This window comes from Tursiops truncatus, chromosome 11, assembly GCF_011762595.2.
Source record: "Tursiops truncatus isolate mTurTru1 chromosome 11, mTurTru1.mat.Y, whole genome shotgun sequence".
Taxonomy (NCBI): Eukaryota; Metazoa; Chordata; class Mammalia; order Artiodactyla; family Delphinidae; genus Tursiops; species Tursiops truncatus.
Window position 1 is genome coordinate 85573791 of NC_047044.1, and position 27046 is coordinate 85600836.

At 36.9% G+C, this 27046-nt stretch overlaps 1 protein-coding gene across 1 annotated transcript in view; it reads left to right on the forward strand.

Annotated features, from left to right (window-relative positions):
- The window catches only part of GYS2 (glycogen synthase 2), a 56766-nt gene that overhangs the window by 22730 nt on the left and 6990 nt on the right, over positions 1-27046 (forward strand). The window contains exons 5-12 of the mRNA XM_019936565.3: positions 531-675; positions 10889-11006; positions 11193-11313; positions 14420-14526; positions 15189-15248; positions 16503-16581; positions 17355-17468; positions 26477-26603. Coding sequence (XP_019792124.1) covers positions 531-675; positions 10889-11006; positions 11193-11313; positions 14420-14526; positions 15189-15248; positions 16503-16581; positions 17355-17468; positions 26477-26603 — 871 coding nt within the window. The remainder of the gene's footprint in view (positions 1-530; positions 676-10888; positions 11007-11192; positions 11314-14419; positions 14527-15188; positions 15249-16502; positions 16582-17354; positions 17469-26476; positions 26604-27046) is intronic.

The following is a 27046-nucleotide window of genomic DNA, read 5'->3' on the forward strand; positions in this document are numbered from 1 at the left end:
CACTCCTTGAAGTTTCACGGTGTTGGGAGTTATATAGCATGGAAAAGCATTTGTCTTTTCTCTTTGTCAGGTTTCTTTCCTTTAGTGAATAGGAAGGATAATACTTATCCTTACTTTCAGTATCAAGTTTAATGTCAGCTTTGTTTCATTGCTTATGGAAAAAATACGATAAAGACCTTGGGGAAAGGAATTAGCTCAACATTTATAAAATAAGTAAAAGGATAATGAAAATGCCAAAAAAATCAAGAATTCTCTATGATTATAGCCAAGGGGAAATATCGTTTACATAGGGGGTTAAATGACAGTTTAGAAGCACAGATGAACTAAACAGCACTTTTGGTAAGCATTAAGTAGCTATGGACTTTAGTAATGGGTTTAACAGAAATTTATCATTATTTCTTTTGTGGTCATAAAATTTCACACAGCCTTAAAGAAAAACAATATGAGAAATATGTGATTTTGTTTTGCTTGTGTAGAAGAATCGGTGTAAGCAAATGTGTATGTGCGTGTGTTTTGTTTTGTGTTCACAGTTTAACATAGACAAAGAGGCTGGGGAAAGGCAGATTTATCACCGGTATTGCATGGAGCGTGCCTCAGTCCATTGTGCTCATGTATTCACCACTGTTTCTGAAATAACAGCAATAGAGGCAGAACACATGCTGAAGAGAAAGCCTGGTAATTATTATCCCTGAGTTTGTCACCGACCTATGAGAATTTTGTTTGAAACAAAAATGCGTAAAATAATAATAAGAGGAAAAATTGCATTCACTATTACCACTCAAATCTTTACACATATTTTCAGTAGCTTTGTTGAACACTAAGCTATATCTGGAACATACTAGTGTACAATCTGTGCTTGTCGTATAGTCTATGCTTAAAATGACCTAGTTCTGAACTGGGTTGTCATAATGACTTCCTGTGCGTAAGCAAGCTGAGTTGATTTTTCTATTTTAAGAAAATGAAAGTCCAAAAAATATCAGAAATGTGAGTGATACTACCCTAGTCCTACATCCTAGAACGTCGCCTTATTGGTCCTGTTTAGTAGAAACCTGTTGTTTTACTTCTCCCAAGATTTTCTTGTAAGTTTTTCTGGGAACTATCCCCAGACCCATCCAGAGGTTGCAATGCCAAGAGGCATGTTCCTAAAACATGACACTGTCACCTGACCACAGCTGATTGGTCCAGAGGTAGACATCTGACATAAGCTGGACCAATCAGAATGCTCTCATAAGAAGGAGTCTAAACAAATGAGTCTGTTTGAATGCATTCTTGTATAACAGAAATGTCACCTTGGAAGCTGTTAGCAGTGCCCATTTTCCCATTATGTTGCATGAGATGCAAAGGAAGTTAAACTACAGTGAAGTACAATAAGAAGCAGAAACAGTTTGAGAGAGAGAGAACTCTATACTTTCCACAGTGATTTAGACCATGGTTTAAACTAATTCCTGAGGCCCAGCTAAGTCTTTGCTATGAGACACTCCAGCATCTTATTAATAAATCCCTCCTTATTATACTTAGTGTTAATAGGTTTCTGTTACTTGCAACCAAACAGTCCTAATTAATACATCCTCCTTGCTTGATTGCTGTGGTCTTGTCTCTAGTTGTCTTTCTTTCAGATACCAGTTGAATATCAGAGAAAGCATTTCAAAGCGCTAGATAATTAAAAAAGAAGAATCCAAGTAATTTGAGTAGTGACAGCCTCAAGACCCTATGCTATTCTTTTTTCTTTCCAAGGGTTCTCTTGGATTCACTTGGGTTCTCACTCTCATGTCTCTTACAGGAGTTTGCTACATCAATATGCTCACTTGTTTCTTGGATTCCTTTTTTCCCCTATCTTCAGTATCCTTTTCTGTGCTTACGAAAATGCTTTATTTTTTCCTATTCTAAAATAAAAATTTTTCTTGAAGCCACTACTCTGTCAGATGTCTATACAATCCCATCCTCCCTCCTTTTGTTAAATATTTTAGAAAAATAATCCATAGTTCTTCCACTTACTCACAGCCCCTTCAACTCTAATTTCCAACCTCCAACACTTGGTCTAAAATTGCTTTTTCAAAAGTCACCAAGTTCAGATTTCTGTAATTTTCTTTATGTTCCTTGACATTCTTTAGAAGTTAAAGGTGGCAGATACCTCTATCATCCCTTACTTTTCATGACATTACATATTCTAAGTTTTCTCAAATATGATTCTTTTCTAGTGTCTCTCATAGTTCCTCTTCTATCTTCCATCTTTTAAAAGCAGACATTCTCCGTGATCAGATTCTGGATCCTGCTTTCTCTATATACTATTTTCTTAACTTCCTGTTTTCTTAAGGAGATTGCTGTAGGATAGGGGTGAAAACTGTGGACTTGTTGCCAAACTGCCTGAATTCAGTATCAAAAATGACTTTGTGTTGAATATATGTCACTAGCTGTACGACACTGTGAAAGTTGCTTAAGCTCCTTTTGCCCTAATTGCGTCATGGAGATGATAATACTATCTCTTCTAGAATTGTTGCAATGATTAAATAAGTTACTACACGGGAAGAATGCAGATCAGTGCCTGGTTCATTGTAAAGGTTCAGAAAATGACAACGATTATTATTTTGTGTGGATCAGACTTTTCCCAAGCTCTCATCTCTTCTTCTGCTCACTTCACTTGGAGGTTCTACTAGAACTATGAACCCCATAAGCTGCTCCATTTCTGACTAGTAAAAGAATCACGTGGTGGCTCTGATAGAAATTGTGAGATCCCTGATGCTTTGTGATTCAAGAAGGTCCACAGACTTCCAATGGATTATTAAGCACAAAATTTTTCCCAAGAGCATTCTGAGAAAAAGCATCATATAGCACATCATTACTTTGTATTTTTTCGTTTTCCTTGAAGTCTTCCCCAGTTAAAAGTATAACCACAGCTAAAAGGTGTGGGTGTAGCTCCAGAGCAAGAGGGAAATGGTGGCTGGATCAAAAGCTTATATAGGGCCAGATATTTTTAATAATATTATCATATGCTAATTGGCAAAGCCTTATTTATTACTGCATTATTATATATTTTTTTTTTTTTTGCGGTACTCGGGCCTCTCACTGTTGTGGCCTCTCCCGTTGCGGAGCACAGGCTCCGGACGCGCAGGCTCACGGGCCCAGCTGCTCCGCGGCATGTGGGATCTTCCTGGACTGGGGCACGAACCCGTGTCGCCTGCATCGGCAGGCGGACTCTCAACCACTGCGCCACCAGGGAAGCCCCATTATTATACTTTGACCATAAATTCCATTAAAAGTAACATCTGATGTTGAAAAGATGATTTTTTAAAAATATTGGAGAGAGGGCAACATTATAAATTTACTAATTACAAATATGCAATTGAATACATCTGCTTTGAAACTTGAAAATAATGTACATCAAAATGATTGCCCTCGGGCTTCCCTGGTGGCTCAGTGGTTGAGAGCCACCAATATTCATCCAACAATTAATTATTAAACACTGCTTCAAGCAATAGGAAAGGGTAAGTGGATAAACGCACGTACCTACCTTCATAGAGCTTACATTCTGAAGGGAGGAGACAGGCAATAGACCAGATTATCAAATAAATGCACGATATGTTTGGGTTAATAAATGCCGTGGAGAAAAGTAAATCAGGTAAGGGAATAGGGAGTGGAGGTGGAGGTGGTGGGCATGTTTTGTTTTTGATTTTTTTCTTTATGTAGCATTTCAGAGAAGTCCTCTTTGATTAGGTAAAATTTAAGGGAACAACAGATAAGACTCAAGGCTTCATCTATACAGGAGATGCCTATATACCCAAGAGGGCAAAAAAGGAATGAAATAAGAAGTTACTTTCTTGGACTGTTACAACAATTCTGTGAGCTCTGTGCATAGCCAAGATAAGTTGCTTGCAATCTAATATTTTGCCTGCTCCAAAAACCAAGCAAGATATTTTATTTATTTTTATTCTTTTAATATTTTTTAAAAAATTATACAATTTTTAAAGGTTACTTTCCACTTACAGTTATTACAAAATATTAGCTATATTCCTCATATTGTATAACACATTGTTGAGCCTCTCTTACACCCAAGAGCTTGTACCTCCCAATCATCCACCCCTATATTGCCCTCCCACCTCCCCACTGGTAAACACTAATTTGTTCTCTACATCTGTGAGTCCAAGCAAGAGATTTTAGACTAAAGTAGTTCTGGTTTCCACAATACAGTTGTTCTTCAGTTTCTACAATGTTTTTCATTTACAAAATCCTATTTTTACTCAGTTGCTTTACTACCTAGAGAAAAAATAGAGGATCCAGGGAGCTGGATTAGCTATATGTAATTAAGAATATTAAATTTCTTTTCATTTTCCTTATTTCAAAGGCATCCATGTGGTAAGAGACTTTTTGTCCATCCAAATTCTGAATTTATTCTGTTTTGTTTTGTATTTTTTTTAAAAAAAACAATAAATTCAGAATTTGGGTGAGAAGATATACTTAAAGTGATGAAAGGGAAGAACTTACAACCAAGATTACTCTACCAAGCAAGGATTTCATTCAGATTTGATGGAGAAATCAAAAGCTTTACAGACAAGCAAAAGCTAAGAGAATTCAGCACCACCAAACCAGCTCTACAACAAATGCTAAAGGAACTTCTCTAAGTGGGAAACACAAGAGAAGAAAAGGACCTACAAAAACAAACACAAAACAATTAAGAAAATGTCATAGGAACATACATATTGATAATTACCTTAAACATGAATGGATTAAATGCTTCAACCAAAAGACGTAGACTGGCTGAATGGATACAAAAACAAGATCCATATATATGCTGTCTACAAGAGACCAGTTCAGACCTAGACTGAAAGTGAGGGGATGGAAAAAGATATTCCATGCAAATGGAAATCAAAAGAAACCTGGAGTAGCAATTCTCATATCAGATAAAATAGACTTTAAAATAAAGAATGTTACAAGAGACAAGGAAGGACACTACATAATGATCAAGGGATCAATCCAAGAAGAAGATATAACAATTATAAATATATATGCACCCAACATAGGAGCACCTCAATACATAAGGCAGCTGCTAACAGCTATAAAAGAGGAAATCGACAGTAACACAATAATAGTGGGGGGCTTTAACACCTCACTTTCACCAATGGACAAATCATCCAAACAGAAAATTAATAAGGAAACACAAGCTTTAAATGAAACAATAGACCAGATAGATTTAATTGATATTTATAGGACATTCCATCCAAAAACAGCAGATTACACTTTCTTCTCAAGTGTGAACAGAACATTCTCCAGGATAGATCACATCTTGGGTCACAAATCAAGCCTCAGTAAATTTAAGAAAAACTGAAATCATATCAAGCATCTTTTCTGACCACAATGCTATGAGATTAGAAGTCAATTACAGGGAAAAAAACGTAAAAAACAGAAACACATGGAGGCTAAACAGTACCTTACTCAATAACCAAGAAATCACTGAAGAAATCAAAGAGGAAATCAAAACATACCTAGAGACAAATGACAATGAAAACACAATCATCCAAAACCTACAGGGTGTAGCAAAAGCAGTTCTAAGAGGGAAGTTTATAGGTATACAAGCCTACCTCAAGAAACAAGAAAAATCTCAAATAAACAATCTAACCTTACACCTAAAGGAACTAGAGAAAGAAGAAAAAACAAAACCCAAAGTTATCAGAAGGAAAGAAATCATAAAGATCAGAGCAGAATAAATGAAATAGAAACAAAAAAACAAGAGCAAAGATCAATAAAACAAAAAGCTGGTTCTTTGAGAAGATAAACAAAATTGATAAATCATTAGCCAGATTCATCAAGAAAAAGAGGGAGAGGACTCAAATCAATAAAATTAGAAATGAAAAAGGAGAAGTTACAACAGACACCTCAGAAATACACAGCATCCTAAGAGACTACTACAAGAAACTCTATGCCAATAAATTGGACAACCTGGAAGAAATGGACAAATTCTTAGAAAGGTATAACCTTCCAAGACTGAACCAGGAAGAAATAGAAAATATGAACAGACCAATCACAAGTAATGAAATTGGAACTGTGATTAAAAAATCTTCCAACAAGCAAAAGCCCAAGACCAGATGGCTTCACAGGTGGATTCTATCAAACATTTAGAGAAGAGCTAACACCCACCCTTCTCAAACTCCTGCAAAAAATTGCAGAGGAAGGACCACTCCCAAACCCATTCTATGAGGTCACCATCACCCTGATACCAAAACCAGACAAAGATACTACAAAAAAAGAAAATTACTGACCAACATCACTCGTGAATATAGATGCAAACATCCTCAACAAAATACTAGCAAACAGAATCCAACAAAACATTAAAAGATTCGTACACCATGATCAAGTGGGATTTATCCCAGGGATGGAAGGATTCTTCAATATACGCTAATCAATCAATGTGATATACCATATTAACAAATTGAAGAATAAAAACCATATGATCATCTCAGTAGATGCAGGAAAAGCTTTTGACAAAATTCAACACCCATTTATGATAAAACTCTCCAGAAAGTGGGCATAGAGGGAACCTACCTCAACATAATAAAGGTCATATATGACAAACCCACAGCAAACATCATTCTCAATGGTGAAGAACTGAAAGCATTTCCTCTAAGATCAGGAACAAGACAAGGATGTCCATTCTCTCTACTATTATTCAACCTAGTTTTGGAAGTCCTAGCCACGGCAATCAGAGAAGAAAAAGAAATACAAATTGGAAAAGAAGAAGTAAAACTGTTGCTCTTTGCAGATGTCATGATACTATACATAGAGAATCCTAAAGATGCCACCAGAAAACTACTAGAGCTAATCAATGAATTTGGTAAAGATGCAGGATACAAAATTAATGCACAGAAATCTCTTGCATTCCTATACACTAATGATGAAAAATCTGAAAGAGAAATTAAGGAAACACTACCATTTACCATTGCAAGAAAAAGAATAAAATACCTAGGAATAAACCTACCTAGGGAGAAAAAAGACCTTTATGCAGAAAACTATAAGACACTGATGAAAGAAATTAAAGATGATACCAACAGATGGAGAGATATACTATGATCTTGGATTGGAATAATCAGTATTGTGAAAATGACTATACTACTCAAAGCAATCTACAGATTCAATGCAATCCTATCAAATTACCAAAGGCATTTTTTACAGAAGTAGAACAAAAAATCTTAAAATTTGTATGGAGACACAAAAGACCCTGAATAGCCAAAGCAGTCTTGAAGGAAAAAAATGGAGCTGGAGGAATCAGACTCCCTGGCTTAAGACTATATTACAAAGCTACAGTAATCAAGACAATATGGTACTGGCACAAAACCAGAAATATAGATCAATGGAACAAGATAGAAGGCCCAGAGATAACCCATGCACCTATGGCCAACTAATCTATGACAAAGGATGCAAGGATATACAGTGGAGAAAAGACAGTCTCTTCAATAAGTGGTGCTGGGAAAACTGGATAGCTACATGTAAAAGAATGAAATTGGAACACTCCCTAACACCAAACACAAAAATAAACTCAAAATGGATTAGAGACCTAAATGTAAGACTGGACACTATAAAACTCTTAGAGGAAAATATAGGAAGAACATTCTTTGAAATAAATCACAGCAAGGTCTTTTTTGATCCACCTCCTAGAGTAATGGAAATAAAAACAAAAATAAACAAATGGGACCTAATGAAACTCAAAAGCTTTTGCAAAGCAAAGGAAACTACAAACAAGATGAAAAGACAATCTTCAGAATGGGAGAAAATATTTGCAAACAAATCAACGGACAAAAGATTAATCTCCAAAATATATAAACAGCTCATGCAGCTCAATATTAAAAAAACAAAAACCTAATCCAAAAATGGGCAGAAGACGTAAATAGACTTTTCTCCAAAGAAGACGTACAGATGGCCAAGAAGCACATGAAAAGCTGTTCAACATCACTAATCATTAGAGAAAGGCAAATCAAAACTACAATGAGGTATCACCTCACACCAGTCCAAATGGGCATCATCAGAAAATCTACAAACAACAAATGCTGGAGAGGCTGTGGAGAAAAGGGAACCCTCTTGCACTGTTGGTAGGAATGTAAATTGATACAGCCACTATGGAGAACAGTATGGAGGTTCCTTAAGAAAACGAAAAATAGAATTAGCATATGACCCAGCAATCCCACTACTGGGCATATACCCAGAGAAAACCATAACTCAAAAAGACACATGCACCCCAATGTTCATTGCAGCACTATTTACAATAGCCAGGTCATGGAAGCAACCTAAATGCCCATTGACAGACGAATGGATAAAGGAGATGTGGTACATATATATAATGGAATATTACTCAGCCATAAAAAGGAACGAAATTATGTCATTTGTAGATACGTGGATGGATCCAAAGAGTGTCATGCAGAGTGAAGTAAGTGAGAAAGAGAAAAACAAATATCGTATATTAACGCATATATGTGGAACCTAGAAAAACGGTACAGATGAACCGGTTTGCAGGGCAGAAATAGAGGCACAGATGTAGAGAACAAATGTATGGACACCAAGGGGGGAAAGTGGCGGGGGGGCTGCTGGTGGTGGTGGGATGAATTGGGAGATTGGGATTGAATGTATCCACTGATGTAGATAAAATGGTTGACTAGCAAGACCTGATGTATAAAAAAATAAATAAAAGAAAAAAATTAAATTATGTAAACTTACAATTAAATATTATACTAAAAGCAAAATTAGTACTCAAAAAACATCAATTCCTAGTTATTTTAGTACATTTTACCGTGATCAATACTCTCGTTTATGTCTATTGCATTTGTACAGTGGAAATAGTATGTAATGGTGTTACTTTGTATCTCTTTCCGATTCTGTATTCACATTAGTAGCTTGAAATCAGTCATGGTGGGAGTATTTACGCCATGGAGATGGGCAAATACTACTAATAAAACATCTTTCTCTCTCTCTCTCTCTCTTTTTCCTGGAGTGCTGGATACCACTGCATGTAGGCCTCTATGTGGGAGGTTATTCTTCACTAGAAATACGGATGTTAAAAGACCTCATTGACCTAATTCTTTAGGCTAATAAACTGAGACAATTAATTTCAAGACACATCCTTTTTTTTAAACTTATTTTCTTGAAGTATTGTTGTTAGTTTCTGCTGTATGGCGAAGTTATTCATATATATATATATATATATATATATATATATATATATATATATATATATATATATATATATATCTCTTCTTTTTCACAGTCTTTTCCATTGTGGTGTATTATAGGATATTGAATATAGTTCCTGTGCTTCACAGTAGGACCTTGTTGTTTATCCATTCTGTATATAATAGTTTGCGTCTGCTAATCCCAAACTCCCAATCCATCCTTCCCCCACCCTCCACTCCCTTGGCAACCACAATTCTGTTCTCTATGTCTGTGAGTCTGTTTCTGTTTCGTGGATGAGTTCATTTATGTCATATTTTACATTCTACATATAAGTGATATCACACAATATTTGTCAAGACACATCTTTTATTTTTAATTGTTTGTGAAGCAGTGAGAAAATTCCAGAGGAATTAAAGTCATAATAATGTGGTATTCATATACAGTCTTGCCTTCTCCATCTTTGTGGACAGTACAGCTGCCTGACATAGAGAATAAGGATGTAGACACCGGAGCTAGGCTGCCTTGGCTTTATATCCTACTTCTGTTACTCTGTACTTACGTGACCTTAGCAGATAACCTCTCCACAGTTTCTTCATCTGCAAAATGGGGACAGTGAAAAGAACTTACTTCATATGGTTTAATGAAAATTAAATTAATAGGGTCTACAAAAAAGTCTGGCTCAAAGTAAGCCTGAGATAAATGTTATAGAAAGAGATACATTGTAAGAGGGGTCTGTCCGCTATCCTGATCAGTAGCGAATGTCCAATTACTTAGTAAACAATCATAAGAACAGCAGTTCTTTTTAAATTTTTTTTTCACAACAAATGACCGAGAAGCCTGGGTTGATTTTGTGGAAGCATTTCAAGGGAATAGCCTGTTAACTGTAAAATATCCTTCAAAATGATAGCATACTTATACTTCTAGCTCAAATCTCCACTGCCCAAATCTTCACTGCCATGTGCTAATTTTTTTATTCCTTTTGTTTTAACTGCTACTAAATACAATAACCCATGAATTCAACTCAGTAGGTGGTTTCCACCATATACTCTGAGCAGTGTCTCTCTTTCTTACCACAGACCAATATTCTGGAAAACCAAAAATGTCTCCCTGCCCAAGCAACAGAATCTTCTAGGTAGAAAGACTCAGTTATGTATTAGATCTAAAGGGCTACTTTTCCAATGTTCCATATGGACAGAACACTTCCCACACATTTGACCAAAATAAAATGACAAGAGGTAGTTTAGTGCACAGCACAGTTAAAGCTACAACAGGTGGAAGCAGACCGCACGGACACTACTGGTCCTCCTGACACGTGTGCTCTGGAACAGATTCTATTGACAACGCTGTGCCTCAGTTTCTGCCTCTGAAAATGCAGATAGGCACCCTGGCTTTATTGGTTGTTGCAGGGATTAGATGAGTTACTTGCAAGGTGTTTAGAGCGGTGCCTGGTACACAGCAAGTGATCAATAAATGAAAACTCTAACAATGACTATTTTTGCTATTCGTGTATTTCATAATACCCATCACTCAATGTTATTTCAGTCAGATAGTCCTGATTTTCTATGTCAGCAATTTATTATAAACTTTTATGAATTTTCAATTCTTTGGTAGTCAGAGACTAGAAATGTTAATAGACACCTAACTTGATAGATTTAAAACTACTGTTTTTTTTTTTTTTTTACAATGCTACCCTCTCTCAAAAGAGCTTTTTCATGATGATTTTACTTTGCTTTTCCAGATGTAATTACTCCAAATGGATTGAATGTTAAGAAATTTTCAGCAGTACATGAGTTTCAAAATCTCCATGCCACGTACAAGGCCAGGATCCAAGATTTTGTTCGAGGTCATTTTTATGGGTATGCTTATTTTTCTTCACTGAAATAAAATTAGCGTGTGATGTTAGGGATCTGGGGTATAGAGAAAACAGGGTTACTAAAGTAAATGTTTATCTTTCCTAGTCCCCTTTGTACTTTAACAGAACTCGTGTGTACATTTTGTTGCTGTTGCTTTATTTCATTGGAATCTGTTTTGTTTTGTTTTAGTCATCTGGACTTTGATCTCGAAAAAACGTTGTTCCTCTTCATTGCTGGGAGGTATGAGTTTTCAAACAAAGGAGCTGACATCTTCCTAGAATCCTTATCCAGGCTAAATTTCCTGCTGAGGGTAAGAATGATCTAGAACGCCATACAGTATATTTTTATAGGAGAACTTTATTCTGTGGGAAGTAAAGAACTTTCTGGCTTCTTAAATAGATTTCAAAAGAATATATGATTTTGAAGACTTAAAATGACAGCCTTACTCTAAAAGTGACTTTGGTCTTTCAATTAACATATTAGGATTGCCACACTGTTCGCTTGTGTATTTGTCTATGATATCAGGTATATTTTAAAGAGAGCCACAAACTTATCACATATGTGCTATTTTGTTTTCAAGAATCATAGGAGCAAAATCTTATTAGAAATGCTTCTAAAAGAATATTTTTATGTTAATTTTAACTTTTTCCATTTTTATTGAAATATAGTTGATTACCATGTTTCAGTTATACAGCAAAGTGATTCAGTTATACACATATATAAATATATATATTCTTTTTTTTACATTCTCTTCCATTATAGGTTATATATGTGCTATTTTTTTCTTTCTTTTTTTTTTTTTTTTGCGGTACGCGGGCCTCTCACTGTTGTGGCCTCTCCCGCTGCGGAGCACAGGCTCTGGACGCGCAGGCTCAGCGGCCATGGCTCACGGGCCCAGCCGCTCCGCGGCATGTGGGATCCTCCCGGACTGGGGCACGAACCCGTGTCCCCTGCATCGGCAGGCGGACTCTCAACCACTGCGCCACCAGGGAAGCCCCTATATGTGCTATTTTTAAGATGACCATATAGCATCCCTTTTCCCACCTGTCCCCAAAGAATTTGTAAACAATTGAAAGATAAATATAGAGAAATCAAGTAAACAGAGAACAAAGAGAACAAAACCTCACCTTTTTTAAAACCAATAAAAACTATAATGGAAGATATGGCTTGGGTGTATGGCATCAATAGGCTTCCTAATATTGGACCTTGGTATTAAACTTCTGGGTATTAGACATCCAATCACAGGCAGCTCTGGCTATTGCCATCCTCCCCAACCAGAGCATGTCTTCAGAAGAACATGTGCAACACGGCTGACAGCCAAGCAGTTTTCCTCTGTAGAACGGGGAAGACACTTACAAAATCTATTCCTATCCCAACTCACTTGCCATGCCTCTTCCTTGAGATTGAAAGTCTTGAACTGTGAAACTGGGAGAGGTCCCACCACAAAGAAACATGAAGTAGGGAAAGGAGATTCCCATCCCAGCAAGGTGGAATCATTTTTTGCTCAGGAGGATGGGGCTTTATAGGTTCCAAACTAATCCAGCAATAAAATCTGTGCAAATAGAAGTACCGTGTCATAGCTACTGATGAAAGCTATTGGCTTATATTCAAATCCCATCACATAAAAATATAGAATAAGTAACAGGAAAATAGGGGAGACTAGTGTAGAATTCCAATCTTATTGAGATACTGAGACAACATAAACTTTCCTGAGCTCCGTACTGCTCTCCAGTTCAGTTTTTATTTCTTGGACATAGATTTAGCCTTGCCTTAGAGCAGACATTGTACCAAGTATGCTAAAAGATTTACTAAAACCACATTAATAAAAACCCAAGCCTGTAAAATAGGATTGAAGGTCAGAAAGATTATTCAAGAATAAACTGCAATAATCTTATTTCACAGTATTTCCTGATACGTATCTATTCAACAAGCTTTACAGATGGACTCACAGCTATATCAAATAGGTATTGTGCTTAGAGACATTATTAATCAATTTATCCATACCTTTATTAATTATTCACTTTATTCTTAGATGTCAAGAAAAAGCCAGTTTCTCTTTTTCTAGACATCAAAGACAATTACAGTCTTTGGAGAAATTAAAAGAAGGCATTCTCTTTCCATATAGTACATTTATTCTTTAATGGCACATTGGCTACTTGTGGGATGTTTCCTATTCTATTCTATTCTATTCCTGTAAATGTTCAAATAGGATATCAGGTCCTAGAGGACAGAGACCACAGATTAGATGGTGAAGTGTCCCACATTCAGGAGTGAGTCATTTCAGAATACAAAAGCATTCATCTGTTCACAGTTTTAAGTCTATGCTTTCATTCCCACAGCTGTTTGGCATGTCATTTCCTCCTGAGAAATTCCAGGTCAATGGTATTTATTGGAATAGGAAAAGTAAGCAGATTGTAGAGTCAAAAAAACACCGGTTGACCCCAGTTTTGCCAATAACCTCTGATAGGAGCTCAGACAACATTTTGAAACTCTTGTGCCTCTCTCTTTTTTTTTTTTTAACATCTTTATTGGGGTATAATTGCTTTACAATGGTGTGTTAGTTTCTGCTTTATAACAAAGTGAATCAGTCATACATAAACATATGTTCCCATATGTCTTCCCTCTTGCGTCTCCCTCCCTCCCACCCTCCCTATCCCACCCCTCCAGGCTGTCACAAAGCACCAAGCCAATATCCCTGTGCCATGCGGCTGCTTCCCACTAGCTATCTACCTTACTACGTTTGTTAGTGTGTATATGCCCATGACTCTCTCTCACCCTGTCACAGCCTCTCTTTTGAAATTAATGAGGAGAGTGATAGCTATTGTGCAGGTATTACCAGGCTAGGGTTAAGTTATGCATTTAAAGCACCCAACACAGTGCCCGCCACACCAAAAGTTCTGGGCATATGCTCGTTCCCTTACTTTAGGGCTAAAAAAACCAAAATGCAGCATCATGAGAATGAAGACATTTAACAGAAAATTGTAAATAATCTATTTGTGCAAATCCATGTAAATTAGCTGTAAGAAATAGAATAAACCCAAACGAAATCCTCATTAACTTTCCAACCTGAAATTTTAAAGAATATTAGCTCATATTTATGTTATTTTTTTAACCACAGAAAAGCACAGTGATATCAATAGCAATTGCTCTATATTTTAGATGATCGATGTCATGAAAATATTCTGTGTGGATTTTTAAATTGTTAATTGACAAATCTTGATTGAATGCCATATTTAAATTAAAATTTCTGAAAAAGCCTCAAGACAGTGGGTGTAATTTTTTTGTCAATCATAAATAAGTATTCTTTTTATCTCAAGATATTCAAAGCACTCTTTTTCACAGTTTAAGGTCCATCTGTCACATGGTTTATTTTATCTTTGATAGTTGATCTGTTGTGTTTTCTAATCCTTCATTAGATGCATAAAAGTGACGTCACCGTGGTGGTGTTTTTCATTATGCCTGCCAAGACAAATAATTTCAACGTGGAAACCCTGAAAGGCCAGGCAGTGCGAAAACAGCTATGGTAACCTCACATCTTGTACATGTTCTCAAGCAATAGACCTAAAGGGATTTTTTTAAGTGCATGATTTCTGATCTATTTCCTTAACCTGTTATTTTTCATTAAGATTATTATAGCACACATACTACTTGGTTCTCTTCTCATTGGGCTACTAAATGTTAGATTATGTCATGCCTATAAAACTGTGTTAATATAGAAACATTGGAATGAGCTACCATGGAAGGATAAGGGCTCTATAGCTATTTTTAAAGATGGGTTGAATTTAAAACAAAATTTTATTATGGAAATGCTAAAACATATGTCAAAGTAATGAAATTAGTATAATGCTCCCCTACCTGCCCACAGCCCAGATTCAACAATTATCAGCGTATTCCTGATATTACATCGATGCCTCCATCCACTCCCCTTCCCTTCCCCCCACCCTCTCCTGATTATCATTAAGCAAAAAAATGTTACATTCTCTGCACTGGTCAGGGCGTTCAGCTGCCTCAGCTCTGGAGGTTTTAACTCAGGCTAAACTGGCCAATAGGAAAAGAACAGAAGAGGTGATACAAAAGGGACCTGTAATTTCAAAGTCTGCACTGACAGAACAACAGCACTGTCACGGCAAAGAAAGACTTAAAATGGTGACATTGTTTAAGTTGTGAATCTTTCTGCTCATACAGGGACACTGCACATTCTGTGAAGGAAAAGTTTGGAAAGAAACTGTATGATGCATTATTAAGGTAGGTGCTTGGAACACCGAACACTTCAAACGTTTAGGGCTTCACTATTCACACTTAACCATTTAGACATTGTATTTATTTTGTTCCAACCATAAAGGAATTAATAGCCTTTGAAGATGTTTTACATCATGTGAGCAGATTTTGTTTCATCCTTCGTCTGACAAATATTTGTAAACAGTTTGCACAAATGAGAACATATTTATATATACAGATAGGTTCTAGTTCAATGGAAATCTGATTAAGGGTTAGTATGTCAGTCTGAAGCTGAGGGAAATTTCATGAGGGTTTTTTAAAATTATTTATTTATTTATGTTTGGCTGCATTGGGTCTTCATTGCTGAGTCAGGGCTTTCTCTAGTTGCAGCGAGTGGGGACTACTCTTCTTTGTGGTGCACGGGTTTCTCATTGCGGTGGCTTCTCTTGTTGCGGAGCACGGGCTCTAAGCGTGTGGGCTCAGTAGTTGTGGCTCGTGGGCTCTAGAGCACAGGCTCAGTAGTTGTGGCACACGAACTTAGTTGCTCCGTGGTATGTGGGATCTTCCCGGACCAGGGCTAGAACCTGTGTCCCCTGCATTTGCAGGTGGATTCTTAAACACAGAGCCACCAGGGAAGTCCTTCATGAGATTTTAAGTCAAAATATATACTGACTTCATGTATATTAAATATATATTTACTTATATATTAGATTGACATATACTTATTAATTAACATATTAATTAATGTTAACTAACACATTTACTTAATAAGTAATATATAGTATTTAAATAAATAATAAATAAAATATATAAAATGTATAAGTAAAATAAAATCTAAATAAAATTAAAATGTATTATAAAATAATAATATGTACAAAATATATGGATTTTGTTACAATATGAAGAGAAAGCTGTGTTGTCTCCTGATGCATGGTGGCAGGTGTGCATCATTTCTTGTTACCGGTAAAAATATCAACTTATAGGTGGACAAGTTATGGCCACTGTAGAACACAGTACTTAAGGGTGGGCAAAATACAATGAGAATGTCCTCCTGATCATCAACATGAATGCTTTAAAAATTAATTTCAATTTTCTTTTATGCTAGCAAAGGTGTTCTTTTATCAAACTTCCTCAAACTTTAGGAATTTATGAGCTTCATCAGGAACATTTGTTTACTTAACATTTCTTTTCAAATTGCTTGAAACGGTGTCTAACACATAGGAAGCACTCAATTAGTGCCAGCTGTTTTCATTTTTATTATTAAAACTGTTTTCCCCACAGAGGAGAAATTCCTGACATGAACAATATTTTGGATCGAGACGATCTGACAATTATGAAAAGAGCCATCTTTTCAACTCAGGTAATAAAGGAAAAAGTGCCCATCACTTCCCATAGTTGTTAAAGTCCAGTTAGATCAATATCTTAATGCATTGGAGTGGGCTGATTTGGGAAATTTTTAAACCTGAGAGCTAGAAAAGTCATTCTTAGGTATTTACCTAAATGACACCTTTGTAAGTTCTCTTTCTTCAGTGTATTTTCAGTGCTCCTTCAAAAAAAATCTCATGGAACTTGTCTTTGTATCTATTTAAAAAATTCATTTGGAACCAATATGTCCAATTGAAAAACGATGTATATTGCAATGACACCAAAAATACCTCCTAAAGTTTTCAAAAAGCATAGAATTCGGAGTCACTATAGAGAAAAGGTGAATGTTTCTCAGTCGAGTGGAATTATTATTAAAAAGGAGAGATAAATGTGTTAGGCTTGCACGGGAATCTTGTCAATAACAGCGAGGGATCAGAGGACAGCCCCCTAGTGGGAACCAGCAGAGTAGCTTATCTGGAGTCAAGCTTCCAGGACACTTACTCCAATGAAGTCCCAGGAGCGCTCAAGAATTCTAGGCTTTTCATAGAGTGCCTGCAGGTGAAAAACACAAGTACCATGTGTTCACAGTATGGGAAGGAAGTTCTTTACCCTGTAATCCTCCCCTCAGTGGCATGAAAGACTTTAGTGGCATCTCAGACCAGAAGGCATAAAGGTTAGATATCATGTCGCCAATGACTTATTGTTGAAATTAGTCACACTTGTTAATTCTTTTCACAAACTGACATTTTCTTCTCTCTGTTCCTTCAGCGGCAATCTCTGCCCCCGGTGACGACTCACAACATGATTGATGACTCCACCGATCCCATCCTCAGCACCATTAGAAGGATCGGGCTTTTCAACAGCCGTACAGACAGAGTCAAGGTACAACTAATTGTTTACGTGGAGCACTTCAAAATCATACAGAATAGATTTTTGAGAATTTATTAGAAGCATCCCTTTTTGGTTGTAACGTCTATCAGAAATATTGTAAATATTATTTTGTTTCCTGTCTTGAGCAATTAATGAATGACTATTTTGGTATCATTCTTAAAAAACGAAGACTATTTATGGCTTTGAGCTGTAATTTAGCTTTCATTTTCATTGTACAATACTGTCAGTAAGCATCAGGAAATGGCCTCATTTTTAATGAAACACATATAGTCTAAGAATTGCTTTAATTAATGAATCTCTGAGATTAACATGAACTGCCTTTGTTTCTTCTTGATAAAGTTCAACTTAAAAGCAGAGTTATGAGGAGCTTCCAGTTTCAGAGAATGTGGCTAATGATGGTTTTATGCAGTTTTCTACTGACCGATTCATTCTTTTGACTCTTGGGTTTCTATGATGACGAGGGACAGGGTTGGGTACATGAATAAGACTTGGTTTCTGCCACCGTGGAGTTTAATCTCTGTGATGTTTACTGAGGGCATGTCATGTTCTAGGCATGGTGCTAGACATGGGAGACATGGGTGAACGTGGCAATAGATAATTGCTTATCCTTACTCACTTCCATTCACCAGCATTCAAGATCAAGTTGTCACAAGTTTTACCAATCTTTTCAAAGGGAAAGGTCTCACTGTCCCTTCTTTCTTTCACCTTTAGCAGATCATATGAGTCCCTTCATACTGGCCTTGAATATAGATTTTGACCCATTCTTACTTCTTTTCCTTCAGATTCTAAGTGTTTTTCTGGGACCTTATTTCCTCCCACATTCTGAGAAAATGTGCCCTGTTTACCCTTCTTCATACTGTAGGCTTACTAGCTCCTTCCCTTGCTGTCTACAAATATTTCTTAAATTTTTCCACATGAAAAAACAAACTTTGCCTTAACCCTGCCTCCTCTTGATGTTTCTAATGTTTTTCTACTCTTCTCTGCAAAGTTTCTTGGGAAAATATAGTCTATTCTTAAATGTATTTCTCATCCTGCACTCACTTGTTAATGTAGGTATAAGTGGATATAATGGAGACAAATTAAGAACCTGCTGCAACAGTACAGGTGAGGGATGCTGAGGGCCTCTTCCAAAGGCCTTATCAGAAGTGCTGGAGAGAATGGAATGATGGGAGAAATGGTTGCCTGCAGAACGGACCATACTTCAGTGACCAGTGGACACTGAGAGTGAGAAAGAGGGAGAAGGCAGGGCTTCAGTATGTAACCCACACTTTCTAAAAACTAAGGAAAGCCTTCAAAAGAAGTTGGTTTGAGGGTCATGTCACGAATGGAGTTCAGTTTTTGATAGATTGAGTTATGTGTGAGATATTCAAGTTGAGATGCTTAATATGTACTCAGAAATCATAGGTCTGGGGTTTATAAGGACAGTTGTGAGGGGAGCTATTGGCGTGTGGGCAGTAGTGGAGACCAAGGAATGATGACCCTGCCATGCTAGAAGACCAGGTGGAATGAATGAAGAAAAGTGTTGACCCAAGGGAACCTCAAGAATTAAGAGGGGGGACTTCCCTGGTAGCGCAGTGGTTAAGAATCCACCTGCCAATGCAGGGGACACGAGTTCGATCCCACGTGCTGCGGGGCAACTAAGCCCGTGTGCCACAACCACTGAGCCTGCTCTCTAGAGCCCGTGAGCCACAACTACTGAGCCCGCGAGCCACAACTACTGAAGCCCGTGCACCTAGGGCCCGTGTTCCGCAACAAGAGAAGCCACCGCAATAAGAAGCCCACGCACCACAACGAAGAGAAGCCCCCGCTCGCTGCAACTAGAGAAAGTCCGTGTGCAGCAACGAAGACCCAACACAGCCAAAAATAAATAAAATTAAAAATTAAAGAAAAAAGAGTTAAGAGGGAATTAAAAAAATGAAAGTTCAGGAAAAGAAAGGGAAATAAATACAGATTGATGTTTAAAAAAGTGTGATAACAGTGAGGCAATTTCCTAGGAATGGACGAGTAACTTATTTCCTAAACATATTAAACACTTTCATACTTCTGTGTACTTGCTGATATTACTTTCTCCTGAAATAACCTTGTCTCTGTTATTTTAACAATTCTTTTGGGATCCAACCTAAAAGTCATCTCTTCCTTACACTTTTCCTCAATATACATTTGTCTGCTCCAGACAGAACAATTGTTGCCTTACCTGTATTCTCAAGACACTTTCTATTTTCTGCAATTATAGGAATTACCACATTGAATTCTATATATTTTAATTTATGTGTCCCTTTCGCCAGAGACTGTGGGTTCTTCGAGGCAGTGATCATGTCTCACCTATTTTCTAAGATTTTTTCCTCTGAGAAGCAGACGCGGAGACAGGAGTAGATATGAAAACACTTATTGGCAGAAATGCTTGTGAAGGATAAAGAGGTTGAAAGCAAGAACAGGCAGGGAGGTGCAGCCAGACACAAGGAAGAGAGAGCAAAAAGGAAGGATGAGAGAGGAAGAGCCTTAGATTGCAGCCCAGTTTTTAAAAAGTCTCAGCCTTATTATCTTTTTTTTTTTTTGGCAGAAAGAAAAGTCAACTGTAATTAACAAAACACTAGAATTCATAAAAATTAGCAACTACACAAAAACTGTACGCACATAACCACACTATATATAGTGACTCATAAAGGGGAAAAGCAATGGTCCAAAACCACCTAATATGGCTTGTCAGTTAATGGAAGGAAACACACACACACACACACACACACACACACACACCCCACACACGTGCGTGCTTATGCACCCACAAAAACAGTTTTCAACAGTACACTCAAACTAGAGCTAACACAATTTCACAATTATTATACAGTGCTTCCTTTCTTTTTTTTTAAGATTTTTTTTTGCTGTGGGTCATTTTTAGAGTCTTTATTGAATTTGTTACAATATTGCTTCTGCTTTTTATGTTTTGGTTTTTTGGCCATGAGGCATGTGGGATCGTAGCTCCCCAACCAGGGATTGAACCCGCACCGCCTGCATTGGAAAGCGAAGTCTTAACCACTGGACCGCCAGGGAAGTCCCTACAGTGCTTCCTTTCTTAATACTAAAGATTCTTATTTGGGTGTGTGTGTGTTTTGGTTTACTGTTGACTTATTTTAAGTATCTTAGTGTTCTTACATACATTTTCCTTTATTGAACAACCTTTTCTTTGTGTTTCATCTTCATGTGTCCTTTCTACCTACCAGAAGTTTCAGGTTGGCAGGCAGATGGGTGCCTTACTCTGTGAACAATTCAATGCAACGGTTTTAATAGGGATTTCCATTAATAGGGATAGGGATTCCCCAAGGAAAAGTTGCCCATTAAAGGAATCACCCAGTGGGCAGAAATGGGTTGGCGCTAGTACCCATCCCGGCTGGTCTTACAGGCTAGGAGCCGCCACTGGGATGGATGCACAGGTGAGGCACTTAGGGCCGTCAGTCAAGATCCCCGGGCCAGGATCTCTTGAAGGAAATCCAAGTGGCAAGTTCAGGGCTGCCACACACATCTATAAAGGTATGTGAAGTCCTTTACGACTGTACTCACACTGCCTGGTTTTAAGTCTCTGCCACTTATTCAATGTGTAAGTTTACTTAATCTACCTGTACCTCAGCCTTCTCTGTAAAGTGGTGATCATATAGCCCCACTCATAGAATTGTTGGGAGGATTAAATAAACCATAGGTACCATGTTTAACACAGTCCTTGGCACAGAGTAAATGCATAATAAATGTTAGCTTTTATTAGTACTTGTCCAGTCCCTGGCACATCATACTCCATATATTTTTAGAAGTGTGAACGGAGTTTGATTAGAGTAGAAGACAGGATTGATTTTTACCTGCAGGGTTTGATAAAATGTTTTATAAAAGAGATGATATGTCAGCTACATCTTGATAGATGAGCACAAGTTCATCAGCAAATAACAGAGGGGTGGGCTTATCAGGCCAAAGAAGTAGATGAAAAGGCACAGAAATATAAAAAAGTCCATGACTTATGTAGAATGAATGGAGAAAAAAGTTGGTCTCACATAAATTGTGTTTATGCAGTTAAACTCATGAACATTTTCAGATATTCACTGATTAATGTCATAAAGCAAACACACACAAAAGAAATAAAAGAATAGCCCCTTTCTAACAATATACACTCAAAAGCACTGAGATAGACTTTGGTCGATTCAGAATTAGGTATTTCATTTTATTAATAGCATCCTTTAAAAGCTTGACAGTAATTCAGGGCCTGTGTTAATATAAGTACCTATTTGATCATCTGCGTATTTATATGGCTACAGAGTGGTTCTTAACTCTCCGACTGGATTGACAAGTGTTTTATGTGAATGTGACCATTTGATTCAGGTTTAAACTTGAATTTATCATCCATCCTGCCTCAGTTGCAAGGTATAGTGAGAAAAGTCTAGACGGCAGATTTCAGGTCTGGACCCTGTGCTGCCGTGCTGTGAAAGTAAACTAACTTCCTGGGACCTTACTTCCCTCCCAGGATAAATACAGTCCAACAAGTTTTGTTTATTTGTTTTATCCCCACTGATCCAGGTACTGCTGTGAACCAGGTGCTCTGCTGGGGGGCTTTGCATACAGGATCTCATTTAATCCTCCCTGGGCTGACCTCTGGCATCCTTTCCTCTGCCCTGAGCTTCTGCCGTTGGCTGTTCTAGGACCCAGGGCAGCTGTTTTCTTATTTTACTCGTGCTGTCATTCTCTTTGGCTGGGAACAAAACGAATGAGCCATGATGTTTTCATGTTCCAAAATGGGCTTTTGAGAGTACAAATTTTCCTAAGTTTGGAAATACCAAAGTAGGCACAATGTCTTTTAAATCCCCCTTTGCTGATATATTTACCAACAGAGTACAATGGGCTTCTGACTTGTTGGTTGCCCAGACTCCGTCAACTGTCTATGTCTTTGGTCTCTTTTCCTAGTGCAATATTTTATATGTAATAGGAATTAAAATTATGTTTTGTGGAGGAAAATATTTTATCCATTTTTGCTTTGCCAATTTGTGATTCTTGTGATTGAATAAACCATCATTTGTAAGTACTGGTTTTGGACATTTTTACCATTTTATTCCTTCTTGAGTTTAACATGTCTGCTATTTATGGATCTGCTGAGATATAACCAATGCTTCTAAAGTCTTAGCTTCCTTATTTCTAAAATTAGGACAATGAGAATGTCTACAGTCCCCATCACACAATGTTGCTAAGATTAAATCAGGTAATATGCATGAAAGTGACTTATATAAAGTATTAGACAACTGTTGTTGTCTAATACTTTTGTTGTTGTTGTTAAAAAAAAAAGTTTCTTTTTCCTCTTCCTTTTCCTCTCCCTGTTTCTCTTTCTCCTTCCCAAACAGTTCAGTTCTAAAGCCATTAGGTGGGTCAGTACAAGGTAGGCGTCTACACTGGAAGGGGGGGCATGCTGGGGTAGTCCATAGAAAGGAGTCAGAGCCCAGGCAAGGTGGGGAAGGTCCACGCAGTGGGGAGAGACACTCACAGAAGGTGTCAGAGCCAGAGTGGAGTGAGAGAGAGGCTGTGGAGAGACTAGTTAAGGAGGGGGATTGTCCGAGTCTGTTCCGGCTGCTGTAACAAAATACCACAGACTGGTTGTCTTCTAAACAACAGACATTTATTTCTCACAGTTCTAGGGGCTGGGAAGTCCAAGATCAAGTTGCCAGCCTGGTCATGCTCTGGTGAGGGCCCTCTTCCTGGTTCATAGATGGCAGCTTCTCACTATGTCCTCACATGGTTGAAGGGGCCAGAGAATTTCCTGGAGCCTCTTTCATAAGAGCACTAATCCCATTCATGAGGGCTCCATCCTCATGACCTAAGTACCTCTTGAAGGCCCCACCTCCAAATACCATCCGTCTTTGGGGGTTTATGATTTCAGTATATGAACTTTGGAGGGAACATAACATTCAGATCATATCAGGGATTGACCCAATAAGTATGAAAGATAATGAAACTAAGTATAGACGTGTGTGTGTGTGTGTGTGTGTGTGTGTGTGTGTGTGTTGTATATTGTGTCTCTCTGACTGCTGAGAGGACCTGTAACACCCCAATAACAATGAGCACATCTAACACCCAGGTCTTTATATCATTCTACACTAAAAGGAACCAGGACTCACTGAAGAAATTGTTACTTCTAGGACTGTGGCAGGAAAAGTAAAAGATGAGTCTAGAACTTCTTCTTGTGTCAAAAGAGCAAAGAAATGCTCAAAGAATGATGGAGATCTGTCAAAAGTTTACAGAAACCAGTCTGAAGGGGCTCCCACTGGCCAAATTAGGCACAATTTAAGTATCAAAATAAATAAAGATAGCAATGAATTAGAATCCATTGAATAACACAAGGAACCATGAATCCAATACAAGTTTATTGAGGAATGGGGTATTTATATAGTTTCAAAATAACTCCCCCCCATATACTTACTAATAACAAAGGAGAAACAGAAGAAGATTTTACAGTGGAGAAGCCAAAAAGACATGACTTTAATCAAGAGATCAAAGTAAACATCAGAAGTAATGAATAAAGTGTAAATCCCTTGCCACCTGATGCAATGCAGTGAGAAGAACAGAGTGTCACCTCTGTGCTATATCTACCAAAGATGCATAACTTACTCTAACCATGAGGAAGCATACGACAAGCCCAAACTGAAGATCAAATTTCAAAATAACTAGACTGTAGTCTTCAAAAGTGTTAAGGTCATGAAAGCCCAAGAAAGTCCTCAAACTCTTCCAAACTAAAGGAGACTAGAGAGAAGTGACAACTAAATGTGACATGTGACTGTGAACTGGGTTGTTTGGTTTAAAGGACAGTATTTGAACCACTGGAGAAAGTTGAATGGGATTTAAGGATTAGATGGTAGTGATGTATCAGTGTTAATTTTCTGATTTTGATGCTTATAGTGTGGTTATGTAAGAGACTGTTCTTTTTTTAATTGAAGTATAGTTAATTTACAATGTTGTGTTAGTTTCCTCTGTATAGCAAAGTGATTCAGTTTTATATATATATATATATATATATATATATATTCTTTTTGGATTCTTTTCCATTATAGGTTATTACAAGATATTGAGTCTAGTTCCCTGTGCTATACAGTAGGTCCTTTTTGTTTATCTATTTTCTATATAGTAGTGTGTATATGTTAATCCAAAACTCCTAATTTATCTTTCTTCCCCCCACCACTATCTCCTTTAGTAACCATAAATTTGCTTTCTATGTCTATGAGTCTATTTCTATTTTGTATATAAGGTGATTTGTATCATTTTTTTAGATTCCACACATAAGTGATATCATGTTTGCCTTTATCTGACTTACTTCACTTAATACAATAATCTCTAGGTCCACTCATGTTGCTGCAAATGGCATTATTTCATTCTTTTTTATGGCTGAGTAATATTCCATTATATGTGAGTATGTATGTACATATATATTAATATATATATGGTATGTATATATATATATCTTCTTTATCCATTCACCTGTTGATGAACATTTAGGTTGCTTCCATGTCTTGTCTATTGTAAATAGTGCTGCTATGAACATTGGGGTGCTTTTCAAATTATCTTTTCAAATTAGAGTTTTCTCCAGATATATGCCCAGGAGTGGAATTGCATGATCATATAGTAACTCTATTTTTAGTTTTTTAAGGGAGAATGTTCTTGTTTGTAGAAAATACATGTTAAGTATTTGTAGATGATGGGCATCCAGTCAGCAATTTATACACAAATGGTTCTTGAAAAAATATTAATTCTCTTTACATTGTACTTGCAAATTTTCTGTAAATTTGGGATTTTTTCCAATTATATATATATATACATATATACATGTATTTATATATAATTATATCTATAATTCATATAAAATTAAATTTTAATAGAATTTTAAAAATATATCATTTATACATAAACATATATATAATTCTCCTATTTCCCCACTTTATGAAAGTTCTCACCAAACCAGTTTTCTGTTATCTGTCAGCCTCCCCCCATAGCTAAGTAAGTTATTAAAAATAATTTCTAATAAATTTTTAAAATCAGATTTTAAAGTACTGGGCTAATAATATAATTTATACATTATAATTATATTATAATTTATAATTTTAATAAATAGGAGATATAGAACTCATTCATCTAGGTGACCAGTTAAGTAGCTATTCTATTCACAACTTTCCAAGTATAGCTGGCTGTATCTGGGCTCCACCTTTGCAGAAAATTACAGGCTGTGCATTCCAAGAAAGGACTCATACCAGTGCACGAGAGCCAATTGCTGAATTTTCAGAAATGCTGTAGGCCAGTTTTAAACACAACCAGTGTGTAAAATTAAATTACATAAACTTAAAAAAAATCAATTATGCTAAAAAGAAAGGTAAAGCTCAAAACTCACTGCATCCTAGTTGTTTACTGCATTTTCCTATTAACCTCTTGAGGTTATTTATGACTATTGTACTCACATGGTGGAAATATTCTATAAGGAGGTACTGCTGCTCTTCCCATCTCCAGTTCAGTGACATCACATTGGTGGCTTGCAATTAGCCCTTAGTTCCATTTCACTTGGCTAACTTATGCCTGGGGCATATAAGGGTAGCTCCCCTTTTTTCCTGCTCAAGGTGTGAATAAATTGAGAAACAAGACAAGGGCCAGCAGTCAGAGAACCGAGTAAAATCTTTATTGTCAGTAAAGTCTGGGTTGGAGGAGTTTAGCATGAGAACAAAAATGGATACAATAACTCCCTATCCTCTGATCTAGGCCTGGGAACCTGAGGGAAAGTTAGTACTCAGAATAGATATTTACAGAGAATGGAGAGAGGAGAAAAAAACACCCGGACGTTTTCCTTTTTCTTTTCTCTTATCTCTTTCTTTCCCCAGAATCTAGAACACAAGAATTCTACAGTATTGGAATATTGAAATAACAAAACTGTAGGAGATTTTTTGCTTCAACTTCTTCTTTCTTTTCTCTTTTTTCTCATTAGAATTTTTCTTTTTCAGGTGATTTTGCACCCAGAGTTCCTATCCTCCACCAGCCCCTTGTTACCCATGGATTATGAAGAGTTTGTCCGAGGTTGTCATCTCGGAGTATTTCCATCATACTATGAACCCTGGGGTTATACTCCAGGTATGTGACATGTATAGATTGTGAAGTGTTTTAGATTTTATTAGTATATTATTTTATGCACATGTATGTGATATTCAATATGTCATTTCTAAATGATATGTCATTTAAAACTACAAAACAAAAACCTTAGTAGAAATGGTTGGATCTATCCCAGGGGTCCATTTTATGTTTTGTAGCTCCTGACCTAAGAGCAAGGACATAATACATAATCTTTTATGTAAGTATAGGAGGTTGTGGTTGGGCATATTTTAGGGGGTATCTGAATTGTTGACTCATTGCATTCCAAAGAAAAAGAATGTTTTATAAAGATTATATCTTCACCAGTCTTACCCATTAGTATGAAGGCGAAATTAACGGCAAGGAGGTTAATATGAGAAACAATTTTTGTTTCTAAAATTGTTCTAAAATTTATTTCAGAATTCTTTTTTAAGTGAAAGGATATA